Genomic DNA, 15,061 nt, shown 5'->3' on the forward strand with positions numbered 1-15,061 from the left:
AGGTTGGGCGCACGAGGCTGACAAAACGAGGCTTATTTCTTGTGATGTACTTCTACTATTACTAGTAGTGGCGTTTCTTACAAGAGAAATATCATGCCCCCTTGCCATGGGTCAAGGGTTTTGCTGAAAAATGAATTGGAGGCAACCACATTTCGACCTGATTTTATGGTAAAAGCTCAACTAAAATTCCCAAAAATCATCTTGAGCTGCACCCCTAATTTATTTGCCTAAAATGGCATCAGAAAATTCTCTAACTATCGTCAAGCACGGAATACAGTATTGGAAAATCAAGAATTAGGATTACCATTTGTTTAATAACACAGACTGACTAAGGCATCACATGTGGTGCTTTGTGCTGATCATTTTGTGTTTGAGTTATTGATCAATGGCTTATAATTATCCAATCACGGTGGAATCAAAGATAATGAACCAAAGAGAGTCTCAACAATTTCATATTTTGCATCTGTGCGCCCCACTTTTTCATGTGAAGAGCAGCATATTGTAAGGAATTATGTTTCCTGACATGATGTCACCAAGGTTCTTGAATTTACATCATTTCAAAGAAGAATGATTTGATACACATAAATAAACAATGTTCTTCTAATCGAATGAAGGCTTCATTCCAACGCATCCACATGATGTCACCGCTCTCTAGACCCTTCATTGTGCTGTGAATGAAAAGGCTTTGGATTATTAGCGAACATGGGTGAAGGTTCTGTTGTGCTTTTAAGAGAACTATCCCTAACAAAAGAAACGGGATAGCTTTTAAGTATTACAATTTGAACCAAAAGAAGTTGAATATGTTGGGATGCTTCAAATTGGGGAATAAAAAACCCCTGTCAGGTGTAGCACACACCCACTTGGCATTTGATTTTTAAAAATATGTCATTATAAAATACATGACAAATGCACTGGGGATTTATGGGTGGGATGGGTAATGACACACCAGCTACCTTGATGTAGACGACTCATAAGGTGATTCAAAGATATCCAACGTAGGAGCAGGGTGGTTATCTTAGGTAGGTGTGTGATTAGTGGAGACAAGGGGCAATGATCTACACCCTTGATCTGGAATGTAAAAGGTCAGACTTATAAGTCACGTGAGAGTTTTTAAGAATTAACTATCTGCATGTTTTAATGCACGAGTAAAGAGAAATCAGACCTAGGTTTATAGTTCTGAACCCCCTTCACACACAAGAAAGCATGTTTTGATTGGAAAAAATGATACCCTCATTCTCTCTTGACCTCCCTTTTGCTCTTGAAAACAATCACAATTCAATCTTCACTCTAACAACTAATCTAACAAATGTGAGAAAACTACATTGACAAAACTGAAAAATACAGAGGGTATAAGCCCACAAGAGATAATAATAAGTAAAGGCAAATAAAAAGGGAAAATATTCCAACTATATTTTCTTTACCAACAACATTATTGCATGCCTTCAAAAGACAATATAAAGTGAAAAACCTCCACTGACTAGTCATCACTCTACACTTGATCCAAGCTTGCATCCCAACATTAATTCATGGTTGCAGTCACTTTAGTCATCACCCATGATGAACATTTTTCTTTGCAGGCAGAGTAAGAGCAGTAGATTGTATCATTGGATATCCATAACACAGTAAGCATTTGCAGAGAACAAATCAGGAGTCAATAGATCTCTTTTATATTAGTTGCCCTTTGATGTGCAGTTGTATTCATCTTCTCCATTAATCAGTTATCTTTTAAAAATATTACGGACACCCCCCTAAAGTTGACTTTAATTCAATTTTAAAACTATTTGGGCTTGCTCGCTGTTATCATACAAAAAGAACTAATGATTGACAAAGTCACATTAGCTACACAGCTTACCATTTCGCCTTCCTATAAATTGAGGTTGTTGACCTATGAAGGCATCAATGAGATGTTATTAATTCTAAAAGGCCACGTTTGGATACCTACAAGATTTAGATTTGGATTTGGAACTGGATCAAATCCTAAGATTTCCAAATCAGCTACATCACTGAAAAAAAATCCAATTTTCAAATCTACTCTGCAAGACATTATTTGGAAATCAATATTTGTGGCAATTACCTTCACCTTCGAAGTTCCTCAACCTTGCTGCAGCAGCAGCGAGACGTCCCTCCCTCTCGTACAACATGAGCATGAAGATGACTGATGTATTTTGCATCCAAAACTCAAATCCAAATCCAAATCCAAATACAAAAAAATGAGGTGGCCAAACGTGGCATAAGGGAAGTAGATATTTCATTAAATAATAAATTATTAAAAAAAAAAAAAAAACATTTTAACCATGGCTGTAAAACTCTTGCATACAATTCTACACTTTGCTTGCAAGAGAAAAGAGCAAAGGAAACAAAAAAGATTAGTACAAAATCAAACATATAAGGGACATGCATACATGCTAAAAACACCTGCAGGATATCGACCTGCCGGATTCGAACCGGCGACCTAAGGATTTAGATGTAACTAAAATCCTTCACTCTGCCATCTGAGTTAAGGTCGGTTACCCAATCTTGCAAGCATTGCTGAGTACAAGTATTGTTTTTGTATCTTTTATTTTCAGCCGAAAAGAAAAACGATAGAGAAGCGGAGAAATATTATAGCAGCAGCAGCAGCAGTGAGAGTAAGAGTAACAGTAATAGTAATAGGGATTTGCTAGAAACCATCGCAGAAGGCATTTCACGGATCAGCAGTTGCATGAGAGCAGCCACGTAGGCTGATTTTGTCTTATTCATTCATTTCATCTGAGGTGGATGTTCTCTCGTGCAACAGCCGCTCCGTGAAATGCCTTCTGCAATGGTCCCTAGCGAATCCCAATAATAGCCATTGGCTCACTTTCAGCAGATTTTGTCTTATTCATTTAATTCATCAGTGGTGGCTGTTCTCTTGTGCAAAAGTCAGCCACGAAATGGCTTTCCATAAAATTGCCTAGCAAATCAACAACAACAAAAATAATAGGGCGATGATATTTTCACCCCCCGCCCCGGCAGTACATATTCGCCCCCCTTTTAACGTGATTCAACGTCAAAAGCGTCCAAGTTGCCCACTGTTCACGTTATAAGGGGGCGAATGCGTACTACAGGGGAGTGAAAATATCAACTCCCTAATAATAATTATAAGGGATTTGCTAGGGAATTTTGGGGAAAGGCATTTCGCGGCTGACTTTTGCATGAGAGAACCACACGGGCTCACTTTTCAGCAATTTTTGTCTTATTCAGTCAATTCATCTGAGGTGGCTGTTCTTTCATGCAAAAGTCGGGCAAAATGCCTTTCTGCAAAATTCTGTAGCAAATCCCTCATAATGTATTAATATCAAATCCCATGTTGGTGAACAAAAGCATGTTTGGCAACCATGAGAGAATATTTCATGGAATATTAGTCGGGCCAGTTGTGAGGGACACGCTGTGAGAATGACAGGGTGAGAGTGAGGGAAGCATGAAAAACCACCTCGAAAAACATGAAAAAAAAAATTAAAAAAAAATTAGACTGTTTTTAGGGATTTCTCATGCTCCCACGCGCCCTCTGTACTCTTGCACTCTCAAATATGCCCCCTTCCCTCTTGTTCAGCTTCTTCTCTCTTTCATAATTGGGCCAACAAATATTCCACGGAATAATTTTTCATGGTTGCCAGACATGCCCCAAGTATCATGGTTTCGGAACTGATATCTGCACTACCATATTTTGAAAATGGCACTACTCATTTTGTTTTACACTTCTTTAATTAGCTTTTCACAGATATTACAATACTAACATCCAATCATACAATAGAGGACACACCCTACTGGTTTTACTAGGGCTACAACTCGAGCCAGGTTTTACCCGACCCGAAAATAGCCTGGGTTGGGTTCAGGTTTCATGGGTTTCGGGTCGAGTCAGGTTGAGCATTCAAAAGCCCGCATGAATCTCGGGTCGAGCCGGGTTTGAAGGGGCCCGACCCGAGTAACATAAGTTACAGTATGTACATTTTTTTCTATTGTTAGTTAAATGTTAAAAGTGAAAACCCACGCACCCACTGTTATTGCGTGTGAGTGTAATTTCTGCTTCTATGAGTTGAGTTGATTCAAGTGTTTGATTCAGCATTGTTTGATTGTAATTACAACATTGTTTGATTACAGCATTGTTTGATTCATGTGTAATGTGAGTGTAATTACATCATTGTTTGATTCAAGTGTAATGTGAGTGTAATTTCTGCTTCTATGAGTTGAGTTGCCTTGCCAAACAAGAATTTTCCTTAAAAAATTGCGTCAACGTGAAAAAACCCGAACCGACCCAACCCGACCCAACATTTATCATGGGTAGCGCCGGGTTTGGGAATCGTGGGTTTTCCGAAAAAAAACCCGACCCGAGATATTTCTCGGGTAGGGTTGGGTTCTCCAAAACCCGACCCGCCCGACCCGAGTTGTAGCCCTAGGCTTTACTTTGTTAACCTATGAATCTATGTTCCGTGAGGGTAATTTTTGGAAAATGAACTGCTTGCATTGCGCCAATGTGCAAATCTCCCATATCAAGGGGTCAAATAGCTTCAAGTACGGACCACACTGCCCTCTCTTTTTTGCAAATATCACAAGACCCGCTTGATTTTTCAAACTATCTTAGCAAGCCATTTGTCATGGTCACGGTGATATGACGATATTAAAAGATATTACAGTATCACATATTCAGCTCACATACCTATAAAATGAAGAACTAAAAAATGCTTGTTAAGGTACGTTAAAAAATATGCAATGTGACCCTCGTTACATAGGAGATTTGACATTTTAGGGCGCATGGAATTAAATTTTATTAGCCTTTTGTTTTTTACCCACTTACCAAGAGATTAGTGCCAGCTTATTTTATGGAATATTTTCACCGTTTGCAGATTTGGTTGAGAAAGGAGTAAATAAACATACCTTGCACGTTGCAAGCTTTTGAAAATTAAAATCCTGACTCTCATCTTCTGCCTGCATGGAGATATTTGTTCCATAAGCTTCAATAGTTTTAGAAATCAACTTAATTATAAGAAGAAAAAAAATATGCATCAGCAATTTACATGAGATAATCACAGTATTACGAGACCCTAATGGTTGGCTCCTAAAGTTTTAGATAAACTTGATCACTATCTGTCCTAATTGAGCAATTGGACGCAGCCAACACACCCTGGACTCAAAATGTCATTGTTAGTTAGGCGAGTCTGCGTCGGACATCAAAACCTATTCCTTCCTGAGAAGTGCCCACCGTGTTGCAACCTCCCCAAGGCCCACGCCATGGCTTACAAAGTACTGAAACATTTTGGCAAATATTGAATTTTGGCTAAGTTCTCCAAGAGATGGAAATATGAGAATGGATTCAAAATCCGGTAAGAATATGATCACAAACATGTAAGATTCAGGGAGCTACATAATCATGTGGGATTGAAGTAAATTCGGTGGAAGAAAAACCTAGACAGAACCCACATCGACTAAACAGTTGGCCATACCAGCCATTTTCATTATGAATCTCCTCTTGCTGGGCAATAAACATGCTTGCACTTCTCAAGAAACTCTAGACGTTTTCAGCATTCATTGATTTTCAATCAAAGTTCTTGTAATGATAGAGATTGGAGTAAAGATTAGCCACACGTTATAGGCTAAGGATTAAATTTGGAGAAGAAATGTATAATCATTACAACCATACTATTTCCTTGAACTGGCGTTGGGTTTTGGTAACAAAGATCGTTGCAAGCTATGATCAATGGATTGATGTAAGCCATTCAAGAAGGCTCGAGATTATATAAAGAAAGAATGCCATGTGTCATAAAAGAAACTAAGGGATTTCCCTTATATATTGAATGAAATAAAGAGTCTGGCATGAGCCCGTACAAAGATTTGGAATATCCAGATCCTCGTGTGTTCAATAATAAACAGTAACACGTTGTCTTGAATGAAAGAGAACTCATCTGCAACAAGACAAAATAGACACCTGTATACAGGATTGCTCGACCAGCCATAGGGGATAGGAAGGACTCTGACCTGAAACAGAACATAAGACCCCACATATCAATACTAAATTTTACTCTCCTAAATGTGAATAACAAGTGGGTAATTGCTGAATTTAATGTAGTTCAAAACACCATCAAGTGAGATCTGAAAGGTATTGATAGAAAACAAATAAAATAAATCAAAATTGGTGTTTATTGGAAACAGGTGTTTATTGGAAACACTATGATAAAAAAATAAGTGGGTCTTCGTCGATTAAGATACACACTTGCTTTCCGTGCTCGTGAAGGCCCAAGCCAATTTTTCAGAAAATAAAAAATAAATAAATAAAAACTGGTGTTTATCGGAAACACTATTGATAGAAAACAAGTGGGTCATCCTCAAATAAGATACACACTGTTGCTTCTGTGGCTCGTGAAGGTCATGTCCAAGCCAATTTTTCATAGAAAGCTCTGTCAAAGATCACTAACTGTTAAAACCCTGAGAGCATTCCGGGAAAAGTTCAACAGACTTGAGTTATATTAAGTCACAACAATCACGGGGCATTGTCCTAAATTGTCAAATAGAACAACAATTCTACAATTTGAACCTCATGCATCCAAGAATAGTTACAAAATTAAGATTCAGGAATAAATCAGGGACGCAAATGTTTACAAAATTCGGGAAAGTATGAGAAGAAATTGGGAAAAAATCAGAAAAAGCATGTTCCTTTTTCTATGTATTACACATATATCCACTATACAAATATACTTATTTTTCTAAATAAGACAACAATAGGTATAGAAGGATGGTTAAATGCATGTGTTTGCTAGATTAGGACATGAGTTCAGTATTCATTTTGAAATTCTCGCAAGATTTTACAAATAATAGTATATGAGAATTTGACGAATCGAAAAAGGCAAGAAATTAGCATTATTCAGGAATTTTAATAGGCTAAATGAAGCATCAGAAATTCAGGAAAAAAAAATTTTGACGAATTATTTGTTAAATTCACGTTTAATTAGAAAATTACAAAAAAGTTCGAAGTATTCAGGATTTTTTATAGCCTAGATAGAGTATCAGAAATTTAGGATTTTTCAAGAATTTTCTAGTTATTTGAAAAACTTTGTATCAAGAAAAACAAGATCAGTTGAAAATGAAGATTGGTTCCATATATGCTCTTGCCGATGTGGGATTGGCAATGAAACGGAAACAATCAAGTAGATGTGATATGTAGACCTATTTGAAATAAATCGACAGGTTATTTAGATACATACAAGGTAAGAAATACAGCCAGACATAGTTTCACTGCAGCTCAGTTTTGCTTTAACAGTTACAAGCATCCACCCAGCAGGAAAAGGCAATGAAGCTCTGCTACACGACAAGTGGTCTCCATATGCTTGGTGATAAAAACTTCCAAGCACCGATCCTCAAGTGGAGTAACAATATATAGACAAACCAGTATTATGTGGCTATCTGAAATATTTTCCATAACCTGCAATAGAAGACAATGAAACCATATTCAAATGTCTACATAGAGCATCTCTAACCAGTATACCTACTATTAGCACATTATTTCAGATCTTTCAGTCACATAAAAAAAAGAAGAGGAAAAAAAAAGGATGAGGTTGTGCAAATGAAATCGTCCATAAATGAATTTGCAACATCTCTTATTCAAAATTTAAGATAAGCTACCAGTAATCTTATATCTAACCATCCAACATGACATCTATTCCTACAAGTGTAAACATTAATCCAACAAATACGGTTAATAGGTACACTTCGACCGCTAAGCACCTAAACTCAATGAGCCATAATAATAATAATAATAATAATAATAAGAGGAAACTGTTCCTGCGCTGTAATTGTTTATAACGGCTCCCATTCGTCACTTTTTGTGGGCCCGCAAAGGTGGACCGTGGACCACTAAACGAACCAATGGGAGGCTTTATAACACAACTACAGCGCAGGAACACTTTTCTCTAATAATAATAATACAATGATTGAAATTTATGCTACCATTCATTCATTCCCATGTAAGATCAGGAGCTTGGCACGAAACACTTAGCTAATGATGTTTACCATCTACTTCTACCTCAGTGCATAACAGAAGATGTGATTGATACCCACCCAAAACAAAGAAAATGTGATTGATTTTCTATTTGTAGAGGCATATATCATCCTGACCGTACTGCCAACGGTTGAGACGTTCATTAAGGACCCGCCATGGATAAACTAATAAAGGACCCGCCATGGATAAACTATGCCCAAGAATAATGCAGATTTGGACAATCCACATCGTCCAAGAATAAGAACTACGCAATTTTTTTCGAAAGATAAAAGTTTTGTTAAAGAACTTGTAGCCTGGGTACGACAATGGGGACAAGGCATCCCCCCAGTCTATATCGATTACAGAAGACATTGTTGTATTAGTGATATAAAATCACTTGGTAATATCTTCTTTAAGAAGGGGCATTTTTGGAATGTGGGAGTCGTGTTATTCTTCTAAAGAAATGGATTTGGGGCTTTTCTCTACTAGAAAAGGGTTTTCTCTCTCCAAGGGTTACTTCTTCTTCTTCTTTTGCAAGAACTTTAATCCAAGGTTATTGGGGTTCCTTTTATAGTGTTTTTGGGTTTGTGAAGACATTGTAAAGAGGGAGTTGTGTTTTTGCTTGAGTTGTAAGAAGAGAGTATTGGTGGGGTTTTCACCATTGTTGGAGAGGTAAGGATTTTAACCCTTGTTTGTAATTTCCCATTGTTGATAGTGAAGTTTACTTGCCGGATTGCCCGTGGAGTAGGACAAAGTGCCGAACCACGTAAATCTCTTGTGTCTCTTGCTCTCTTGTTTTCCTTCTTTATTTCCATACACTCTTGATTTGTGCACATACTCGTTTGGGCTAATTCCGTGGGTTGCCGGAGGCTATTTGTTGTTGATTGGTTCGAGTAGTCTACGATAACCGGATTTCTAGCGGCGGGGTCTTGCCGCAACAGACATATCCCAACAGAAAAAATGTGGGGCCCATTAGCTTAATAAGTTATACGTATCTAACTATCCTAGCCAAACCAATAACTTGCACAGCAGGTTTTCCCAAAAAAAAAAGGAAGGTACAACAATAAAGTTAAAAGGAAAAGGTCTATTTGTTGCTAACTTTCTGGCTTTAGGTCACCTTTTAAGTTATCAGGTTAACTTCTCTTTATATTGTGAGCTGTTATCATAGGTAACTAAAGGAATTACAACCTTTCCTTGTAACCTGTAGTCATAGGTTACAGGTCAAGTACCTAAAGTAGAAAAAAAAAGAGGTTAACTTGATCAGAAGGTTACCCAAAATAAAATGGCTAGGGACAAATGTGTGTGCAAATGTGTGGGCCCTAGTTGATGTGGACATCCCCTCACATCTAGGAAACCCAAATAACAATAAATAAGTCCATTAACAAACAAAATAACAAAATAGTGGTCCAAAAGCAAGCAAATGATTATCCAACAGTCGGATCACATCAAAAAAGAGGTAGGGGCAGACCAAAAGCAACTTGGGTAGGAACAGTGACGAAAGATTGAGGGCTAGAAATATAACAGAGAACATGACCTTGGATAGGATTGAATGGAAGAAATTGATCAATGTAGACGAACCCAACTAGTGTCAGGATTATACTTGGTCAATTTGAGCCGGGTAGATCCTTTCACCTTCTTCATGAAATTTTTCTAAAGGATTCATTAGCCGACCGCAACTACTTTAGGACAAAGGCTTAGTTGAGTTGAGTTGTATAATTTTCTGCTACAGAAATTTTATTCAGCAACAATCCTTGACCAGTGACCTTACAACTTATTTTTCAGACCCAAGATAAACCCTGAAACCCATTCCCTGCATGCCCACAACCCTGAAACCCAAATCAATCCTCCATTCTCTTTCAATATCTGTTATCCCAGGCCTTATATCCCCAACCTGCTGCCATACTGTATCCCCACAGTCCATCATGATTGACTATCCTGCATGTAAAACCTGCACCCAGTCCAATTTTACACTCCAAAAGCCTCGTCAGCTACCCTCCTATCATCCTACAACCCTTTACAGTCCATATTCATAGATTGTAAATCACCCTACACCTTCCAGTTAACACAGTGGTCCCTGTGCAAACCTGTAACTGCCCAGATTTATTACCTTTGCCCCACCAATCAACTCACCTGCCTATTATTCAGCCCCAAAACATTGTTACAGCCCTACTTAAACCTCACTAGTCCCTCCTATACCCATATCCAATCCTTTAAACCCATTTACAATCCATATCCAGCGAAATTCCTTACCTATTGGTATCGAAGCGATGTTCATTAATGATCTTTCCATACCCATCATATGACAATTGGTATCAAAGCCTAGGTCCAAATGGCTACTTGGAATTGCAAGATTGTGATGGGAAGACCCGAGCCAATGGATCATAATCGATACACTGTGAGGATTAAAGGCATATACCAGATTTTAATGGGGTCATTGAAAAAAGAATGTGTTGAATGGGTAGAAGCATCGGAGGAGTATTTATGGCAGTTCGAATGGACAATGACCCAATGATTGCACTTGCTAGGGTAACTTTGGCCGGTTATACCAAATAATGGCGGGCGAAACTAAAGAAGAAACTGAGTCTAATGTAACACCGACCCATCACTTGTCGGAGTGACATGAGGGACCAGTTTTTGAAAATGTTTGCGATGAAGACTTTTCAGGAATGCAAAAGGATATGAGATATAAGGATACAAATGGCTAAACTATGTTTCCTACAAAGGAAACAAGGATCTACTTTCGTTAGTTACTATTATTCAAATTTGTACGCGAGGATTAGCAGCGAGCCGCCGGTCAGGTGACCCAAAGACATTTCCAATAGTATGTGGTTCGCTCATGCTACATAAGGGTTCAGAAAGTGGCCATCATCCTTCAAAGATGGTCTTGCCAGAGGGTTAGCCAATGAAGGATCAAAAGGGTAACAAGAATTATCCGGCAGTGCATTATTGCCTAAGAAATGAGGCTAAAGAACCTACCATTTGATTCAAATTGCTCCAAAATACCTAAAAACATACCACCCTCCCCCTACCTAACTTTCAACTCTTTACACTACGCATAGAGCTTTAGAAGGCCTCCTTGTGACTAGAGGGAGACCAAGATACATGAAAGGAAAGCCAGGTTGTTAACGCTGGCCATGCCAACTACTTCTTTGAGTCTCCTGACCATGTTAACTACCTCTTTGGGTCTCCTTTACTCAAAATTGATTCCCACTAGCGAACCTTCTAATCAAGTTGATTATAAAACAGAAACCACCTCAAACAAATCTTAGAATCACTCGAACATTTCTGACATGCTTTTTATTATACTTATTAAAGTTATTAAATCATCAGCAAACTATAAGTGAGAAATTGATGGGTTACTAACTCAACTCAACAAATTGATGGGTTACTAAATCATCAACAAATTGTAAGTAAGTAATCAAAGGGAAAGCCACATTAGTTTTGAAGCATTCAAAAAAACTGCATCTCTCGCCCTGCTAATCACGACACCCAAGCAAAAGAAAATATGAACATGTTTGTAGCAGAGAAATGGCAAATGACCTGGTTAAATCCTCATATATATTGAAATGCCCCACATAGAAGATTATATGAACAAATACCTCCTATAAGTATCCAAGACCCATTTACAAGTAATAAGAGCATATAGTTCTACGGAAATACAGCAAAAGTAAAAATAAAAATAAATAAACACCCACAAAGCCCCAAGAATCTAAAAACACACCAAAAAAAATAAATTCACAGATTATGATGTGAATTTGGAACAGACAAGCAAACTAAAATTACATAAATATCATTCCAGAACTCAATAGAATGATCTGCAAGTTGACACGGCACTCAATATATGCTTTAGGTCCTAAAATAACTGCCCTTTTTATTTTGTATTTTGAACTCTAGCAAAAGGAATTTATTAAGAATGGGATAAAATATGTGAGCAGGAAAGTCGATCAGGACAGATGTAGCAGATACTTTCACAACACAAGGCATTGAATGATCAAGTCTTCAGTCTTCACATAGGAAATCCTTTTCCCCATTTATAGTTGAGATTATACTCGTACTGTGTCATTCTTTTGAAACACTTGACATCGGTTCAACCTGATGTTGGACCCTTTATCTCTTTGTTTATCAACAAAATTCATTTTGTCTGTCAAAGCAGGAGCAGACCAACATCAACTAAAATTGAAAAGTGAGATTTTTTTATTTTTTTTAATGGTTTGAAAACTGAGTTTTCTGCGACCAAATGACTGAATGGAGAGAAAAAACTAGAACAAAATAATATGAAACATTATTATTCACCTCATATATCTTACATTTTACATCTGTATCTTGTTCATTTTTATTTTATTTTTTAAATGGTGAAAGGATTTCATTACTAAAAGCGAGACCAAGAGCGTCTCAAATACAATGACAAAGGATGGAAACAGAAATAGAGAGGCATCTGTATCTTGTTCATTATATTAGGCTATTGATAGGAATTTTTTGAATTTTATTTGGTATAATTACAGACTTAGGTCATATTCTTCTTTCAACCTGATAACTGACTACTGTTTTTTTTTAACTGGAAAGATAACTGACTCCTGTTTTTAAACCATTAAACTTATGCAAAGTAGATCCACGGATACCAGACTTGAGGTTTAACTACATGACATAATAGATCCCCAGGTGGAACAATTGTGCCAAGAAAATTAGAATAACACTCCGTGAAAGCTCCTTTTCACATGGAAAAATAGTTCCAATGACTTATCACCTTCGGTACTGTGCAGTTCTGCAAAGCCAAGGTCTATCCAAATGAAAACTAGAGGATCTCGCGGATCCCATTATCATGATAATTAAAAACCATCAATGATAAATTTCTATTTCATGTGTGGACAATATCCATTACCTATTTGCTCATACCACGAAAGTTGCAAATAATAATGAACGTGCATACCTAACATGATAAAGATTATTAGTTCAAAAGCAGAGTAGGAGTTTTTGTTATCCATAGCCTTGCACAAAAATACTTGACAACCAATACTGCACAAGAAATAGTCATCCACAAATATATTGTAACAAAAAAATATTCTGATAAATCATAAATGAAATAAGAAAATTAATGACTAAAGCCCTCCAATAACTGATAAAACATCAAGAACCCACGAATACTAGTTATTACTTATTATGTACATTACAACTGTATGGTATGCAGTTGTAAAGGAACTATACCTATATATAAAAGGAATTAAAAATCAAAAGACAAATAGTACACACCAGTGGCAGCAACTCTATGCCCTTCCTAATTCATCGATCCACGGCATCTGTACAAAATGAGAACATTAGAACCACTGCTTTACCAAAATAGAAACTAGCACATCGACAACCAGAAGTGACATTTTCCAAGATGTGGTCACATTTGTTAGTAACTTTTTATAAACTTAATCACAAAGGCAAACTAAAATTAAGTATAAATGCTTCTTCTGTTAGAACAGGTCATAACTTCACATAATCTAACTAGATACTGAGTTCTCAGAAATGAAAGCTGTAGGATGGACATGTGAGACTCTGGAAAAAGGTAAAAGTTTTCAGAAATTCATGGGCAAGTTGGCCTTCAGATCATAATCAATAAAGAAGCCTAGTTATAGCACGAAGTTTTGCGAACAAGAGGAACCTTAGAACCAAACACCCCCTCCCCCAACACACACGCACACACACAAAAAAATAAATAAATAATTAACTGGGCAGGGACAAGAAGTGCAGTGCTAGAATTCCTTTGTAAACAAGGTCCTGTTGTAAAAAGGGAGCATAGACCATTGCAGATTTTCTTTGGAGGGAAGGGGCCATGAAGGATTTCTCGAGGCTTTAGCAGGTCAGTCCACTCGTTGCATTTAACACTCATTCTCGTAGGTACTAGGGACTGAGAGACAGGTAGGATTGTTTCCGTTCTCTTTTTATATCGTACTAAAGGCGTTGCACTGAGAAATAATTCAAATCTCATGGTTATCGCAGCATTCAAGCAAGCCACCTACATGTGGCAGAATCTGGGAAGAAAAGAAACAGATTCACATAATATTCAGCTCATGCATATGTGCATTCATTGTGAGATGAAGAAACATCTCTGCATGATCTGTTTTCTGTGTGTTTGTTTAATTGATTGAGAGTCCCCAGGGGGAGATTTTCTACTATGCTTAGAACCTGGAGACAATTTTTAGAAACTTGTGGCAGGGATGGAGGTGCTGTTTGAGTCTTCTAGGCGGGATGCTTATGGATCCTGGGCTTTCTCATCACTATTAGAAGGATTTCCCCAAAAAAAAAAAAAAAAGAGAGAGCACGTCAATTTTCAGTCAGAATCTTCCTACACTTCACTGCTGTGTACCAATAGTACTTACCTACTCAGATGTGATGACAAAATTAGTAAATTTATGGAGAGTACTTAACAGTGTTTAAAAATGCGGATGAGGGTTAAAAAGCGGCCAAGAAAAATCCTTGTCAACTCGGCGCAGACGCAGCCAAGAACACGGTTGATGCGGCTGAGTACTCGGTTAACGCAGCAGAGTACTCGGTTGGCACGGTCATAACTCAGGAGAGTCGAATAAGTTTTTATTGACTCTGTAGGGTAAAATGCGCAGCACGGTGAAGGTAAAAGGGAGTCCACACCGATGCGGGGGAGTTTTAAAACTATGATACTGAATGAGAGTAATTAACGGACCCTGATCTTCCAAATGCTCAAAGAATTTCAAAAGAAAAGGCACCAAGCTAATCCATAAGAATGTTTTTATATCAGGGCCGCCCACCAAGATGCAAACAAAACCACGTTGCATCATTCTTATTTCAAAGTTGATTTCCACTGGCTACACAAGTTGAACTGGAATAAGTGAACACAATAAGCATAGTTATCATCTTATATGCTGCCAGAGGATGAACTTCAGTAGAACTGACACAATTGCTGTCAAATTGTCCTACAAGTTTTAGAGGTGTGCCCCATGAAGATGAATTGGTTCTGTTTCTTTTAAGTAGGTATGATTATTAGGTATATTCTTGCTGAAATAAGGGGACATAATCATCATTGGCATCACCTCATATGCTTCCCAGAAGATGAAC

The 15,061-nt window shown here is 37.6% G+C and overlaps 1 protein-coding gene across 4 annotated transcripts in view; it reads right to left on the reverse strand.

Moving 5' to 3' along the window:
* Positions 1 to 652: 652 nt before the first annotated feature.
* LOC143847459 (histone-lysine N-methyltransferase ATXR7-like) overlaps positions 653 to 15,061 on the reverse strand; it is a 32,539-nt gene continuing 18,130 nt past the window's right edge. For 2 of the 4 annotated variants that reach the window (XM_077356282.1, XM_077356279.1), the window contains 3 exons: positions 13,235 to 13,281; positions 7,215 to 7,432; positions 5,777 to 5,991 (listed from right to left, as the gene is read on the reverse strand). In XM_077356282.1, the coding sequence (XP_077212397.1) occupies positions 13,260 to 13,281 (22 nt within the window). In that variant the 3' untranslated portion in view covers positions 5,777 to 5,991; positions 7,215 to 7,432; positions 13,235 to 13,259. Of the gene's footprint in view, positions 669 to 4,414; positions 4,945 to 5,776; positions 5,992 to 7,214; positions 7,433 to 13,234; positions 13,282 to 15,061 lie in introns of those variants that run through there. The other 2 variants (XM_077356281.1, XM_077356280.1) reach the window with 2 other exon arrangements.

This window comes from Tasmannia lanceolata, unplaced genomic scaffold (assembly GCF_043159265.1).
Source record: "Tasmannia lanceolata isolate RefF3 unplaced genomic scaffold, GAP_Taslan_0.1 ptg000015l, whole genome shotgun sequence".
Lineage (NCBI taxonomy): Eukaryota > Viridiplantae > Streptophyta > Magnoliopsida > Canellales > Winteraceae > Tasmannia > Tasmannia lanceolata.